General features: G+C 40.6%; 1 protein-coding gene across 2 annotated transcripts in view; it reads right to left on the bottom strand.

Annotated features, from left to right (window-relative positions):
- Positions 1-1,745: 1,745 nt before the first annotated feature.
- The window catches only part of LOC142140053 (cyclic nucleotide-binding domain-containing protein 2-like), a 251,867-nt gene continuing 235,744 nt past the window's right edge, over positions 1,746-17,868 (bottom strand). Inside the window, exons 14-15 of one of the 2 annotated variants that reach the window (XM_075197913.1) lie at positions 17,305-17,439; positions 1,746-3,123 (exon numbers count right to left, since the gene is read on the bottom strand). In XM_075197913.1, coding sequence (XP_075054014.1) covers positions 3,025-3,123; positions 17,305-17,439 — 234 coding nt within the window. In that variant the 3' untranslated portion in view covers positions 1,746-3,024. Of the gene's footprint in view, positions 3,124-17,304; positions 17,440-17,868 lie in introns of those variants that run through there. The other variant, XM_075197914.1, reaches the window with a different exon arrangement.

Below are 17,868 nucleotides of genomic sequence, written 5' to 3'. Positions count from 1 at the left end.
ATCCTGTTGCTATTCAATATCTGTTTTCGTTAATAAAGGTCACTTGTGAACCACAACATTTGAGGGTGTTCAAAACGTTTGTATTTGTGCAAATGCACCTATTGGTCCACCTTGCAGGTTGACATGACAGTTTTTGGAAACCCTCCAGCACGACCATTAGTGGGTCCAGCTGGTGGAAATAGAAAACATTTCCAAACGTCCGCCACTGTAGGACACCCTTCATTAATTTCAACTTGTCAGGTTTTCTCCTAAAATGCTGCTCAGATTAATTTATGTATTACAATAATGACGAGAGAGAGGGGGGGCATTGGGGCTGTATATACTGTATAAGTCACTTTTGTGTGATTGCAACATTGGAACTGCACCTAGCAATGGGTCCTCCTGTGCAAAGTGCAGCTAAGAGGTGAAAAAGGTTTTATCATCAAATGTATAAGCCAAGGCCTGGTTTCCACCACGGCCTGGTAATCCTGGTATCCTGCTTCATCTGCTAAACCTGGAAATCCTGGCACCATGTTTTCTCTTATGAATGTGCAGCTCTTATCTTTGTTATCAATCCCTCAGAAATCTGTATTTGCTATCTGCTGTTTTAACCATTGACTGTACCTAGTTCTACCCATTTTTACTCCTACTTCTACTAAAATGCTTCTTATTTGAGCTTAATTTATGTATTAAATCATAATATTAATGGTTAGCTGTGACTGTCTTTATTTCACTTGTTACTATTGTACATTTTTATATTTTTAATGCTTAGTTGTGCACTTTTCCATATTAAGTGTTTCTGGCGGGTGCAAGAGGTGTTTTATTGAAATGAAAGTCAGATGCCTGATCTCCACCAACCCTAAGCATCATCATCATCATCATCACCATCTATTTATATAGCGCCACTGATTCCGCAGCGCTGTACAGAGAACTCATTCACATCAGTCCCTGCCCCATTGGAGCCTACAGTCTAAATTCCCCAACATACATACACACACAAACACACACACACACACACACAGAACGAAAGACAGAGAGAGAGAGACTAGGGTCAATTTTGATAGCAGCCAATTAACCTACTTTTTTTTAGTATGTTTTTGGAGTGTGGGAGGCAACCGGAGCACCTGGAGGAAACCCACGCAAACACTGGGAGAACATACAAACTCCACACAGATAAGGCCATGGTCGGGAATTAAACTCATGACTCTAGTGCTGTGAGGCAGAAGTGCCATTGTCCAGTGGGCATCAGGCTTTGTAACAGGTGTACTACACTAAATGCACATTCCCCATCCCTTTAGAACCACTTAAATACAGTATCTCATCCTGTAACACAAAATCGCACACTGGTAAAATATCAGACATTAAAGTGTCAAGAATCTCCATTCAGCAAGAAAACCCCTTCTATCCACACGTCCTTCATGATAAGGAGCACAATGCTGCACTTCTGCCGACAACGCCATATGTTTTAACAATTGTGATACCCATGAAGTCTGTAGGCTGTAGGTCCTAATTTTACAGTTTCTTATACATCCCTTACTATCTATAATTAATACAGAATTGAGCAGCGCTGTAAGATATATTTGCAGCTTTAAACATAATTTATATTATAACAATGGCTAAAGAGATATAATCAGAAGTAGGAAGAGAACACTTGTGTGGTTATACACAATGACAGACTTTAATAGTTATGTAAAATTAATTGAAACTAAAATACTGAATAAGAATAGAAACAATTTAAATTATATGATATAATGTAATAATCCCAACAAATTCACTTATGCCTTACTTTGTATATTTATTCACTGTTAGAAAAATACTCTCCCAGAAAGTCCAGGAGACTCCTGAATTTCAGATAAATCTTCCAGATCCCCAGGGAGTCATCCTTCCTAGTGAAGTGGACAGGACAGGACAGGGGCCTCAAGAATGCGCTGCGTGGTGAAATGCGTCATGTTGGCCCCACCAGTGACGGGGCCAAACCCCCTCTCACATGCCACAATTCTCTAACTGGCTTTTAATACAAAAATGTAAACATTTGTCAGATCAATTGTTGATTAAAAAAATTTTTTGAAATAGCTTCCGCCATGATTGCGCCGGTTTAAACGTGTGAACCAACTCAAGCACGTTTAACATTAAAAATTTAACTTTATTGGGCAAACTTTGAAAGCAAATGATAAACAATAATACTCTGAGAGATGCAGTTTGCATTAAAAAAAAGTCAATAAACTTTGTATTATTTAATAATATTGCTGTATGTAAATAGTGTTTTATAATAAAAATATTTAAAAACACTCACCGCCAGGCTCAAACATGAATGACAAATCTGGACAGTGAACTCCCAACCTCAAATGACAACCGCGCATTTCGAATGAGAGCTGCAAGTTTTGAACTGCAAATTTGTCTACAGACGATTGTAAGATGTACATTTTTGGAGCCTTCAAACCAGTAAAATTCAATCGAATTTCAAAGTGGATCAAAGTTTTCAAGCATCACTACAGAAATTCCATCATCAGTTTTGAGACCAGCACTAGGCCCACCCATCCATATACAACCCCCCCGGTCACTGTGTCTTGTCCTATTACACAGCTTTGTGACAGTCTCACAGCTTTCCATTGTCTCTCTTAAAAAAGCAAATAATTAAGCAAAAATTAAGTTTACAAATTTGCTAAATAGTTAAATAGTAAAATAAATACTAATTTCCTAGTATAATTAAAATACTACTCGTGCATTAAGTGAAATATAAGGATATTTATAGTTGCTACATGGTTCCAGAATGCCCAAATCAAAGCACAAGGATGAATATTTCATTGAAGGTTGTGCATTATTCCGTATATATTGGAATTGTTTCTACCTATGAGTAAAGTGCAATTGAAGCATCAATTGAGTTTGAAAAGGCAAAATCCAATTCCAGTCATATAGCAATAAAAAAAGCCTGAATTACAATATTGGCAAATGATCCTATTATCATTTGGAGAAGACGTCTCATTTAAGTACGATAATGATTAAAGATAACGATTGCAGATAAGGATTGCTTGCATCATGGTTGAGTCAGTGTTGCTTCCTGACAAGGTGGGACTTGTACGTTTGCCATCTTATATAATCTTGTATTTTCAGCTGCAGCATCTCTTTGGTTGGGTATGGCTGAATCTGCAGGAAAAAGAATGACAAAAACAACAGTTTATTACAGAAATATATATATATATCTATAGCAGCACAGTGGTTAGCATTGCAGCCACACAGCACTGGGGTCATGGGATGTATTCCAACGTGGGCCCTATCTGTGTGGAGTTTGTATGTTCTCCCTGTGTTTGCGTGGGTTTCTCCATTTCCCTCCCACACTCCAAAAACATACTGAAAGGTTAATAATGGAGGGTAGATTGGCTTCTGAAAAATGGAGCCTAGTCTGTGTTTGATTGGTTGGGAATTTAGAATGTAGGCTCCAATGGGTCATTGACTGATATGAATGACTATATATTCTCTGCATATTGTTGTGTCATATGATTGGCGCTATATAAAAAAAATTATAAATAAAAATATAGATAGATGTTTCTTAAATTTGAGGAAATAATAATATAATAGCATTTTGTACAGGTAAGTAGTCATATAATTTCCTATTTATAATACCTTGTTAGAGTTGAGGTTGTGGTGTTCTATGAGTAGGTTGTGGAATGTTTGATTTGGAACTCTGGTTAGTATGGAGTCATATCTGAGATAAGTCTCAATCTCTTCTCCATTATAGCAGTGTCTGAGTTGCTTTGGAGATATTGGAGGATTGAACCTGTTTATTCAGTACTAGATGTAGGTCGTCTTTGACCAGCTCTTGAACAGTTTCTAGTTAAGGAAAAGTTTGATTTGCTTCTTAGGTTAGTGTGTGAGTATTCTGGGTATCCTGTTAATGCTGTTGTTTCTGATATGTTCATTTTGCTATTTTAATATCTTGTAATGAGTATTTCAGGAGGTTCAGGTTCCACAAGAATTTGGGGGGATTGATATAGGTACCAAATTTGTTTAGTGTATTATAGGAAGCAAGTCTTAAAACTTTGTTGAGTAATGAATGATATGTAATTTTTTTGCGGAGGAGCTAATTATAAACATATTGTCTTATTTTTTTATTTTTTGGTTTGTGACTGCTTGTTCCTTGAGTTCCTCGCTCGATCGAGGGTCCCTCTCCTTTTCTTAACTGTTTAAGCACATTCAACTGTCTTCTTGTTCTGGTGGTTTGTGTTTTTGGGAGCTAGTTCTAATGCTTCCTGTTTACATCATCATCTTGGTTTGGCTCTATTAGTTTGTCATTATATGTTGATAGTTCTTTGTTTTTTTATTTTATGTTTATGTGCAGATGTTGAACAACTTATTAAAGAATCATTCTGCTACATTATGTGTTCTTTAGTGTCATTGTGAGTGGGGAGCATAATGTTTTAAGTAATAGTTTGTAATTATGCCATTGACAGTTTCTGTTTGCCATTTCTCAGGCTGTTTCTTGGGACGGTAAATGGCTTGTGAGATATTTGGTGTATTGTTGGTTATGTATCCTCTGTTGTTAGTTACATATTTAGAGTTGGGTTTTCATGTAACTTTTAAATGTTGGTTTGGTGGGGTAACAAACATATTTTTGTGGTGGTTGTTATCTCTGTTAACTTTTCTAGTGCTTGGTTTTCAGGCTTTAAAATTAGTTAATGAGTCTTGTTTGTCTCTGATACCTGCGTTCTGTTTTTTTATGGATTAAATAATTTCCTAGTTTGTCAAGTTTATTTTTGGTTATTGTTTCTAAATGTGTTGTCAAAAGATGCCAATTTTTGTTGGCTGGTGTCGATTAGTATTGATTTTCTCAATAGCTTTCTGTCTATTATCAATTATCAAGTAATAATTGCATAAGCTTCAGTGGTCAAAGTGGAAATTTAGAAGAGGCCGCATTAAAAATATATTGGGAATATAATTAAATGAAGTTTGATACTTTTACAATGAAGCCTGTAGAAGACGTGGCGGTATGGCAAACCACCTTATACACCCCCACTTCCACCACTGATTATCTTAAAGGATATTGATCCATTGTTTTATAAACTCTTTGTTCTAAACACTGTGGGAATTGGAATTTGAAAATCCTTAGTCCTCAGAAATTCTTTCTTCCAGCGTGTGCTAGTTTACAGTTGTTTTGCCCCAATATTGGTTAATTTCTAATATGAGTAGTTTTTCTAGTCTTTTACAAGCAGAACAGAAGTTGTTTTCTTCTACACTGTTATTTTGTTCGAAGTCCTGCAAAGCACTAAGACAGTTATGAATTCAGCTAATTAGCTGACAAACCCAATAATTATCTTGTATTATGTACTTAACTACCATTTCGGCAATTTCTTCATATCTGCATTATTTCTACAGTTGACGTGTATGCACATAACTTTTATTATATCGTTTAATAACTGTACAATTATGCTAAAGAGGATTATAACTGAAATCTTCTATTAACTGTATTCATGGCCCACAATCAACACATGTGTACTGTATCACTAATTATATTCATAGTTACATAAGCATGAACCTCCAACTAGCACAGACAAAGGGAGCCTTTTTGCCACATCCAGGCTTCCTTACTTTCACATCTTAAACAGAACATATTGAATGGCCAGGATTGCTGCATAGTATGTGGTATGTCCTTCTCGGGTGTAGGGGTATGGTCGCACAACGATATCATCAAGCCTGCCCTCTCCCTGTTTCCCACTAGCAGTAATGGGTTGTGGGGGACTTTTAGGTATGTTTTTCCCCCATTTAAACTTCAGCAGTGCCAAGGACGAGTGGGACTTGTCCTTAGCATCTTTGAGGTACATAAAGGGGTTATAGTAGAAACCTAAGGCTGCATTAGAGAACCCGCAAAGCCCTGCAAAGTGGCTGCACATAGCATGTATGTATAAAAGGGTAAAATTATAAAATGTAAATAAATATATATATACATATATATAGATATATTGTGACACAAAGGGCAGTTTGCCACAGACCGTTAAATGAGAGACTAATAATTTCAGGATCACAGGAGGAGCACATGGCTGTGATTAGTTAATGGTTCAGCTAGTTAGTGGTGGGAAGGAAGCATAAATAGCTGGATCTGTGTTGTGGGCGGGGCGACCAACGCCAGTCAGTGGCCAGTGATTAGTGAGGGATATGTGTGTCTAGCTAGAAGCGGGGTCGCATGGATTTGTAAATACTTCTGTTTGTTTAATTGCTGGAACAACAAGAGTTGCTGTCTGTACCATCCTGACAACCCTGAATAAAACTACAGCAAAGTGGTTCAGCAAACCTGCGTCAGCATCATTTGTTTGGCATACCTGTAACAAGTGGTGTCATCGTGGGATATTAAAAAGGACAGTGAGATCCTGCTGTCTACCCAGTCAACAATTCATGGTGGTGAGTGATGCAAAATCTGGTTACTATAAATATGTTTGCTGCAAATGTGTAAAATGTATAGGTGATGCAAACCTTAATCACAAAGCGAGTGTATAAAACAGTTTGATGGTTGCATGTGTGATTTGCAGGTGAAACAAAACCTTTTTCACAAACAAAACTGTAACATTTATGGTTAGGAAAGCAAAATTTCGCTTTCCAACATGCCAAATACTATTAAGGAGGATCTCTTGAGGGCTTTGGTGAATGTGGCCACTATGCAGCAGGAGCAGCAGCGGTCATTGCTGAATGTGGTAGCTACACATCAGGCCCAAATACTGCAGGTCAGAGAGGCCCAGATAGAAAATACTAAGCTCTTGCGTTAAGACCTAGCTCAAGTGAGACAGGTACATGATGTGTATGAGGCGTCTGTCTTGCAGAAAATGTACTCCTCAGTTGATGTGGAGGCGTATCTCTTAACCTTTGAAAGAACCACTACAAGATTTAAATGGCCACCAGGTGTCTAGGCAGAAAAACTAGCGCCATCCATAAACAGAACAACTAGCGCCATACATGAGCAGAGAAGCAGAGAAGCTCAGCGGGCTTATGTTGATTTGTCTGATGAACAGGCTTCTGAGTATCAGCAAGTAAAGACAGAGATTTTAGCCCGGATAGAAGTGATGGGACTGGGGAGAGCTCAGAGCTTCCATGACTGGTCCTTCCTCCAGGCTACTTCAGTTCGTTCACAGCTGGCAGAACTCTCTAAAGTGTTACAAACTGGTTGCAGCCAAGTACCAATTCACTTGGTCATATGGTGGAGATTCTATCAATTGATCACTGTGTCCGTGGGCTTGACCGGAGCTTACAGGGGTGGATGCTTGCTATGGCATTAGGCCACTAGATAGCACTTCAACGCATGTCTAAGGCTCCAGAGGTGAATCCAAAGCTATTGCCCTGGCAAAAGTTGATACCACTGCTGGCAGAGTTGGTAGGAAAAGTCTATCCACCTAAGTGTTTTGAATGTGGCAAACCTGGGCATTATCATGCTGAATGCCCAAGAAGTCAGCAACCAATGGATTGTTCTTTTGCTCGGGTGGGATTAGCCTTTCCTAGATGCTGCACTATGTCCCCCTCCACGGGGATGGGTTTCATTGTTATTTTGGGTGACTGTCCTGATAAACCAACATGCTACTTTGGCCCTAGTAGACTCAGGAAGTGAGCTGACATTGGTCTCTGGCTCTGTAGTTTTCAAAGATGTGATGGCACGGTTACCTAACTGAGGAATACGAGAGGACTTGCCTTCACTTACTCTAAAAGGCCAAACAGTTGAGGTAGTGGTTGCCATAGCCCAAAACCTCCATACCCCTTATCCAGGGGTGAGTTTCCACTGTTCCAGGAGGTTCTTACAGACTGGATCTGGCTGCACACATTGGCAACTGATACACCGGCCAAAAGTCCAACCTTAAAGGAACCTTTCTAACTCTCACTGGACCCAGGAAAAGAGACAACAGAACTGTTGTTTAAGGATTTTGAATACAGGTCGACGACTGCTACTCATCCCCCAAGTCTCGCCCAAGGAGGCAAGAGGAGCAATTAATGCAATCATTTGCCAGTGACACTGTTGTGAAAACTTTGGTGCCACCAGAGGAAGCTGAGGACTGGTCCCCAATTCCAGGGCTCATTTCTTTACAAGACCTTATTAGGGATCAGTAATAGCAGTAGTCTATTCTTTCAATGAAGACAACAAAGTTTTACTTCTTGTCCCCACCCAGGAAAGTTGGATCTTTCCACACTGGCAGGGACCTTATGAGGTCATAGAATTGGTTGGTCTGGTGAACTACAGTACACCGGTTGGGTAGGGTATGGGGAAGGAATAAATATTAAATGTGAATTTCAGATATTGTTCTGATTATTACACTATTCCGCATATTACTAACAGCCATACAAAAGCTGATATTCTAAAAGGTTTCCTAAAAAATGTGTAAATTGCTAAAACCTTAATTTTTTAAATAAATATGCATGATCACTATGCTTACGGTTCATATGTAAAATATGCGGAATGCTAAAAAAAATTCACCTATAAATCCTATTTAGTGATGATGCTTTCAAAAATTATTCCAAAACTTAAAGTTAACTTTAAAGTTTTAGACGACTGATGCGCTAGTAGCTCATTCCCGCTATCAACCTAAATGTCTATAATCAACAGACAGGTGTCAGACTTAATGGAATCATCATGTCAAATTCACCCTTTTCCTGTCCCCATAAGTATTACACCGGCCACTGAAACAAAATGCTAAGAGTGCATTACCATCAAAAGACATTATAACTAAATGATTTAAATTAGATTTGGGTGTTTAATCATATAGAAATTGAAAAGCGAGATTGCCAAACTTACCAGATTCAGTTACAAAGCCCAAGTCGTTCTAAGTGAAATGTTATGCTTTGAACTTTAATTATAGTTATCTAGCGCTGCAATCAGAGGTAAATACACTTAGAACTTTAAAGACATTTATAGTCTTGTCGAAAGTAATTTGTGCATGATTCTTTGTCAAGTACATAAATGTATATGTGTATACAAAAAGGGCCTGCTGTAGATTTAAGCCAGTTTGCATATCATAAAGTGCGCAAATTGTACTGCACATGGCCACAAAGAGAACACCCGTATATGTGCCGTATCAAACATGCTCACACCTGGTACCTGAGCCTCCTTACAAGTGGAGAGGAGGAATGGAGAAGGGAAGGGTGAACAATAAGTATTTATTACCATATAGCACTGTGATTAAGTGGTTAGCACTTCTGCCTCACAGCACTGGGGTCATGAGTTTGATTCCCGACCATGGCCTTATCTGTGAGGAGTTTATATGTTCTCCCCGTGTTTGCGTGGGTTTCCTCCGGGTGCTCTGGTTTCCTCCCACACTCCAAAAACATACTGGTAGGTTACTTAGATGCTAACAAATTGACCCTAGTTTCTATGTCTGTCTGTATGTGTGTGTGTGCTAGGGGATTTAGACTGTAAGCCCCAATGGGGCAGGGACTGATGTGAGTGAGTTCTCTGTACAGCGCTGCGGAGTTAGTGGCGCTATATAAATAAATGGTGATGATGATGATGATACACTACAGAAAATAAGGCACCTACTTGTATTACTTGTTAGAATAAAAATAGGTTAATGTTTATTTATTTTTAATAATTATAATATAATACATATTTATTTATATATTTAAAATTCTATAGGGATACTATATGAATATTTATTAATAAAGGAGACACTATATTATTATGCACAATTCATTATTAGATTACTATAGGGGGCATATTGTTATTTTTGTACCTGGCACCCACCAGCCAGGGGTGCCAGGAAGGGCATCTTTAAGTACAGGGGCCCGTACGTTTGGGCCAATCGTATGTGATTTGGGGGACTTGAAATTGCTTCACATTGCCATGGGTTTGAGTTTTGACCCTCAAAAACCACTGGATAATACATCTGGCGGTTTGAAGGTAAAAATCTCTGGCAATGTTGCTGCACTTTAAAAAAATGCCAAAAAAAAAATGCAGCTTTATACATTTCTAACAATATCTCATTTTCACATTTTTATTGTTGAGAACAGATACATTATTACAGCTGCATTCTGCAAGAAAATCCCCTGACCAGCTGCAAAAATCTGGTCAGTGTGTAGTTGATGCCATCTCGCCAAGTAAAGCCATCCAATCAGGAGCAACTACTCAAGAATAGGCAAAGGACATCAAAAAGTCAGAAGAAAAGGCCTACGTGCTTATCTACCACCTTCGTAAATGACCCACAGTGAACTACAACACTGTTCTTGCTTTTGAGTTATAAAGCATTAATTGTTTTTTTCCTTTATCGACTTATTCTTTCCAATGACCTATTGCAAAGCGTAAATTCATTTCGCCTTGCAATCCCGTCATTTATTTAGTCTCAGTTCCCTGTAATTTTAAAGTAGTATCTGTTTGATCATTTACCAGTCTGGTGGATGCACATTTTCTATGATTCTAACCTCAAGGATGCTCCGTCAACATAATATAGACACTTTTATGCCCGACCACCTCTTTGACTTAATGGAATATCCCAGCTATGTTCCAAAATTTCAGCTCAAAGAAAAAAAAGGGCCTGTGCAAAATTGGATAGTGTAGCACTGATGGAAAACAAAACCCAAGCACATTTTTGAGAAAGTGACAGAAAACTATTGAGTACCGAGAGAGGTTTTTATTCTTGACTCGAGTCTTCGCCCAACCACTGGAATTTAATCTAGATGAATCTGTGCTGATCGACAAACCTAGCTGCAGAAGGGCCCTTGTTCTACAGGTGCAATTGATGAGGCAGAGCATTGAATACTGGCAGCTCCGTTAATACAGCAATATCATGAAAACAAGTTCCAGGGAACATTGCTGCCTTTGTAATCGCTGTAATTTACGAAGAATGCAATTGAATATTGGTTGAAAAGGTCAGCGGTATAAAATATATGTGTTAAGAAAGTTTAACCAAGGAAAACATTTTTATGGCAAAGTACACTTGACTCTTGTATTTTTTTTTGCATTTTATATATTTTTCTATGTACAATAAATGTGTAATATATGTATTTATTTTATTTTAGTTTTGTTATAGTGTCTTTTTTTTATCCATGGAATTCAATAGTGTAAAATGTAAAAGGATAATATGTAGAATTAATTAAATACATTTTCATTAATTGAAAGCCTAGTGTTAAAAGACAATCAGGCATAAATTATAAAGCACCAAGGAGCATCATCAAATGTTTCAGGGTCTTTACAAGTGTAAACATTGTACTTTACACTTTGGTTTACAGAACAACAGATCACTTTATAAGATCGGAACAGCAGTAATTAGTTGGGTCAATCATGAGCTGACCTAATGCATACACTGCATGAATCAAGCCTGGACAACTTGTGACTTTCCAGGTAATGTGAAACAACAGCCCCCAACCTAACTTGCCAACAATGTTGGCTTGAAAGTGGTCAAGCCGGTTTAACCTCACGCGAATCGACTCAAACGCTTTCAAGTTAAAATTGATAGACTTTGGTGGATGCAATTGCCAACGATGACCAGCAAAACTTCAACATGAATGTCATAAGTGTTGGAGGTTCGATTAATAAAAATTGCTAAAATACTTTTGTATTAATTAGAAATAATATTTTAAAAATTCTTTCAAGAATGTAAACATTTTAATGTGAACAATGAATGTGAATCTCAAACGTGAGCGGCAAACCTCAAATATGAACAGCAGACCTGAAATGTGAACGTCAAACACAAACGGCCAACCTCAAGAGCGAGTTGGGAACAGAAGCATAAGCCACAAATCTTAAGCCGCAAATTTTAAAGGCCATTGATTGATGACTGTACCATGAACATGGCTATCATATCGGTGAAATGTTATTGAATTTCGAACCGGTTAGAAACTTTTGAGCATCTTTGCTCATGATCTTAATCATGAAGTATGGGTCATGGGGCAGCACGGTGGCTAAGTGGTTAACACTTCTGCCTTACAGCACTGGGGTCATGAGTTCAATTCCCAAGTTTGTATGTTCTCCCCAAGTTTGCGTTGGTTTCCTCTGGGTGCTCCGGTTTCCTCCCACACTCCAAATACATACTGGTAGGTTAATTGGCTGCTATCAAATTGACCTTAGTGTCCGTGTGTCTGCCTGTCTGTCTCTGTGTGTGTGTGTATGTTAGGGAATTTAGACTGTAAGCTCCAATGGAGCAGGGACTGATGTGAGTGAGTTCTCTGTACAGCGCTGCGGAATCAGTGGCGCTATATAAATAAATGGTTATAATAATAATAATAAAAGTATATCATGAAGTGATGTCCCAGGTTCCTTGTGAAATTAGCATTCTCATGAATTTTGTTCCAGCCCTCAAAATGCACATTGAACAATACTGATTTGAGAAAAATCCATAAACGATATAATATAAAGTACAAATGAAATAAAATAAAATACCTAAGTACTATTTTAGCAGATTTTTCCATGTCACCTTGAAAGAAATAAATTATTACAACATATTTCATTTAACTTGAAATGTCATCATTAAGTGTCCCAGAAAATGTGATTCAGTATGAAAAAAAATGTACGACTGACTTTTCTGACTGGAATCCTTAATTCAGTCACAAGATAATTGATGATAAAATGAAGAGATATGAAGGTTATAGTGGAAACAGTCATTTGTTGTTGCTATACTCAGTGAATAGTTTAATACATTAAAAGGCAACTGTCCAAACAGTGTGGCACAATATCTTAAGTAAGCTTAAGTACTAATTAAAATAGATCCACGGAATTTAAGTCACTTTAGGAAACTAATGAATACAAGACAGATAATTATGCTGCCAGTTCATTTATAAAAGCCTAAAAGGTATAAAGGTTAAAGTACGGGTGATTAACTAAACCATTGAAAAAAAACCACAAAATAAATGCATTAGGGCTAACAAGAAACAAAGGAAGCCTGCTTGTGTTATAAATGAGTGTATTGGCAAGGAGATGCAGTTTGCAGGATGCAATAGGTTTCTATTCTGTAAATTTATCAGACCTGAATTAACTATAGATGGAGGCTGAGGCGTAGGGCGCCACAGGGAAACAAATTATTTTTAATGTTATTTATGTTAAGCGTGAACGCTAGTCTCCTTTAGGGGGAAGAATCACCCTTCCACTCTAATAGCAAATTCAAGCAGACCCTTCCACAGGGGGGAACCGACGTTCTAAAATATTGGGCTAGAATGTTATCTTTAAAACCACCAGTAATTATGAAGTTATTTTAGAATCTGCTTCCTTTTCTATTCATCCAGGTTCCAGACAGCAGCTAAGGAGGTGAGTCACCTGGTAGCTCATAATCCAATATAATAATATATATATATATTAATTATGATTGAGATAGACCTTGCTACTGCAGCCATTTAATTATGATGGCGTTATGCGCAATATTGAAAGTGATCAAAAAAAGGAATTGGGCAGTGTCCGAGATGATAAAGCTGCCCTCTGTGCTGTTTTTCCTGAACATCACTACCCTCCATCAGGTAACACCCAGCCTCCTTGGCATTAGACAGTTTAGCTTCTACAGGACACTGAACAAGTATTGAAGGCTATCATGAAGCATATTAATTGGGTCATCAATTTTCTACTGAATATACCGGGGTGACAATAATAATGTTTCACATGGCTGGCTTACCCAACTGCTTAGGGGCAGCCTCCCTGACTATATCTCAGTTCTATTTGTGTGAGAAATGCATTTTTAGTTTTGTATTGACTGCTACATCTCTCTGCTACCTCTAGCACTTATTTACTTAGTTACTTTTAGATTTTTCCCCACTACACTGTTCCCCCTTCCTGATTTTCTCTGCCTACTTGCAGCCATCATCAAACTACTTCACCCTCCATGTCTCTCTCCATGCTTGATCCCATAATTCCTACGGCTCCTCTCTACTCTTATTAAAGTTCTTCACAATTCTTCTGCCATATTCCTTCCCAAGACATCACCTGGTCCTTCTGCTTCATCTTTGCTATTCCTCCTAGCTTCCACTATCTCTTTTTCATTTCCAGTCTTGCTGGAGGTCTGGCTGGAGACTCCTGGCTGGAGAATCCTGGAATGCAGTTATATCGCTTCCAGGAAAAGACTCCTTCTCAGGGGTAGCAGGCAGAAATACGCTCTTGACTAAGAAACTTGTCCCATAAAGATTTATGGTGAGGGACAATTCTGTGGTCAAAAAAGAGAAGGCTGTAGAAAAGTGGGGGCATAAACTGGGGTCAAAGGAAGATAAACTGTTGAGTAGTCAAAGGAAAAAATAGGCCAATAATGAGGCAATACAATGATGTGGCTTTAACCATTACAACACTGGAATGCAAACTTTGTTCCTGCTAAGCTTTCAAAGCTTGCAAAGCTATCTATGATATCTGCTGTGATGCAGTCATAGTAAATAGCGACTTTGCGTTTAAGCTCCGAAAACCTCTGTTTTCGGTGCTTTAAACACAGTTTTTAGTTTAATAAATAGGCCCCAAAGTCACATATGCCCCTTCTCCCGCACCTTTAGTCACACACGTCCCCTCTCTGCCCAGCACCTTTAGTCACACACGTCCCCTCCCTGCCCAGCACCTTTAGTCACACATGCCCCCTCTCTGCCCAGCACCTTTAGTCACACATGCCCCCTCTCCCGCACCTTTAGTCACACATGCCCCCTCTTTGCCCAGCACCTTTAGTCACACATGCCCTCTCTCCAGCACCTTTAGTCACACATGCCCCCTCTTTGCCCAGCACCTTTAGTCACACATGCCCCCTCTCCAGCACCTTTAGTCACACATGCCCCCTCTCTGCCCAGCACCTTTAGTCACACATGCCCCCTCTCTGCCCAGCACCTTTAGTCACACATGCCCCCTCTCTGCCCAGCACCTTTAGTCACACATGCCTCCTCTCCAGCACCTTTACTCACACATGCCCCCTCTCCAGCACCTTTAGTCACACATGCCCCGTCTCTGCCCAGCACCTTTAGTCACACATGCCCCCTCTCTGCCCAGCACCTTTAGTCACACATGCCTCCTCTCCAGCACCTTTAGTCACACATGCCCCCTCTCCAGCACCTATAGTCACACATGCCCCCTCTTTGCCCAGCACCTTTAGTCACACATGCCCCCTCTTTGCCCAATACCTTTAGTCACACATGCCCCCTCTCCAGCACCTTTAGTCACACATTCCCCCTCTTTGCCCAGCACCTTTAGTCACACATGCCCCCTCTCCAGCACCTATAGTCACACATGCCCCTCTCCAGCACCTTTAGTCACACATGCCTCCTCTCCAGCACCTTTAGTCACACATGCCCCCTCTCCAGCACCTTTAGTCACACATGCCCCCTCTTTGCCCAGCACCTTTAGTCACACATGCCCCCTCTTTGCCCAATACCTTTAGTCACACATGCCCCCTCTCCAGCACCTTTAGTCACACATGCCCCCTCTCCAGCACCTTTAGTCACACATTCCCCCTCTCTACCCAGCACCTTTAGTCACACATGCCCCCTCTCCAGCACCTTTAGTCACACATGCCCCCTCTCTGCCCAGCACCTTTAGTCACACATGCCTCCTCTCCAGCACCTTTAGTCACACATGCCCCCTCTCCAGCACCTTTAGTCACACATTCCCCCTCTCTGCCCAGCACCTTTAGTCACACATGCCTCCTCTCCAGCACCTTTAGTCACACATGCCCCCTCTCCAGCACCTTTAGTCACACATACCTCCTCTCCTGCACCTTTAGTCACACATGCCCCCTCTTTGCCCAACACCTTTAGTCACACATGCCCCCTCTCCAGCATCTTTAGTCACACATACATCCTCTCCAGCACCATTAGTCACACATGCCCCTCTCCCGCACCTTTAGTCACACATGTCCCCTCTCTAGCACCTTTAGTCACACATGCCCCCTCTCCAGCACCTTTAGTCACACATGCCCCCTCTTTGCCCAGCACCTTTAGTCACACATGCCCCCTCTCCAGCACCTTTAGTCACACATTCCCCCTCTCTGCCCAGCACCTTTAGTCACACATGCCCCCTCTCCAGCACCTATAGTCACACATGCCCCTCTCCAGCACCTTTAGTCACACATGCCTCCTCTCCAGCACCTTTAGTCACACATGCCCCCTCTCCAGCACCTTTAGTCACACATGCCTCCTCTCCAGCACCTTTAGTCACACATATCTCTTCTCCAGCACCTTTAGTCACACATGCCCCCTCTCCAGCACCTTTAGTCACACATACCTCTTCTCCAGCACCTTTAGTCACACATGCATCCTCTTCAGCACCTTTAGTCACACATGCCCCTCTCCAGCACCTTTAGTCACACATGTCCCCTCTCCAGCACCTTTAGTCACACATGTCCCCTCTCCAGCACCATTAGTCACACATGCCCCCTCTCCAGCACCTTTAGTCACACATGCCTCTTCTCCAGCACCTTTAGTCACACATGTCCCCTCTCCAGCACCTTTAGTCACACATGTCCCCTCTCCAGCACCTTTAGTCACACATGCCCCTCTCCAGCACCTTTAGTCACACATGCCTCCTCTCCAGCACCTTTAGTCACACATGTCCCCTCTTCAGCACCTTTAGTCACACATGCCCCCTCTCCAGCACCTTTAGTCACACATGTCCCCTCTCCAGCACCTTTAGTCACACATGCCCCTCTCCAGCACCTTTAGTCACACATGTCCCCTCTCCAGCACCTTTAGTCACACATGCCTTCTCTCCAGCACACCACCTTCTTACCTTATTCTCCACTGCACAGCACACAGGACGGGAAGATATCCAGCAGGCCGCCCGCACTGAGTACCATATGACTGTTGCATACACATGACCTGGTGTCTGAAAGTACCCCAGCTAAAGGGGATTTAGCCACTACCGATCCCCCCTGCACCCGATGATGCGCACGCACGAGCGACAACCGCGAGCAAAAAATAAAAAGTATTTTACAAAAAAAAAATAATTAAAGATAGGTCTCCACTTGGGCACCAGTCCCCCCAGGCAGGTCCGGGCACGGGTAATTGGTAGCCGCCCCCCCCCTTCTCCGTGGCCCTGGTTGCTATAGGCAACATCTCCACTTATTCAAACCCGCAGTTTAGCAACAAATATGCCCCTCAGTGGGGTTCTTTATCAAGAACATTTATATTAAGCCAACTCTTAAAAATTGCATCAGGGAATTAAAAAAATATATATATATACAGGGGAAATAAAAAATCAAGCTAGTGACCCTTTAACCTTTTTGTGTGTGTTCACTATCTCACATTTGTAAATGCAGCTGGCTGACATGTCCTATATCTTTTCCAAACAATCTGGCGTACCAGCCAGTGTTGGCCTATGGAAGAAAAATTATCCAATAGCTTATTTTCCATATGGCATACAAACTAAATCCCCGAGCTGACTATAAATAAACAGTAGAGAGAATGGAGAATGGTGAAACTTACGCATCTGGATAATTTATGGAGGTATTCGTCATCCATCTGTTTTTTAAAGAATTCTTTTGATATGACAATGCACTCAGCGCCATCTGACACCAGCACCATGCCCAGTGTGTCTTCAAAAATAGTGTAAACCAGTCCCTGAAAGATAATAATCATATTACATAATATTTATTAGGCAGAACTGCTATGTAAAATGCATAGTACAAGAAAACTAAACAGTATCATAGTCTTAAATGGCAGTGGCTCCCAAAAGAGCAGAGGGGCATCTTCTGACCGCTGCACTAGGCCCCGTGAACCAGACCGCTCATGCTCAATAGTGTTATCAGATTATTTGCAGACTGTACACATATTTTTATAGAATTTGTGTAGGTAAATGGAGTGCAAATTGTGCACTGTATGATAGGTGTCGCTCACCACTGTAACAGACTATGGGGGTCTATGTACACATTCAAATATGGAGGAAAGAGTGATACATTCCCACTCCTATTTGCCTTCACCTGGACTCTTTGACCATCTGCCTGTGAGTGTGCACATATAAGAAGTTGGATTGAAGCTAGGACGAACATG

The sequence above is a fragment of the Mixophyes fleayi genome, chromosome 2 (assembly GCF_038048845.1).
Source record: "Mixophyes fleayi isolate aMixFle1 chromosome 2, aMixFle1.hap1, whole genome shotgun sequence".
Classification (NCBI taxonomy): Eukaryota; Metazoa; Chordata; class Amphibia; order Anura; family Limnodynastidae; genus Mixophyes; species Mixophyes fleayi.
The sequence above is the reverse complement of the archived record's forward strand: the minus strand, read 5'-3'. Positions and strand labels throughout refer to the sequence as shown.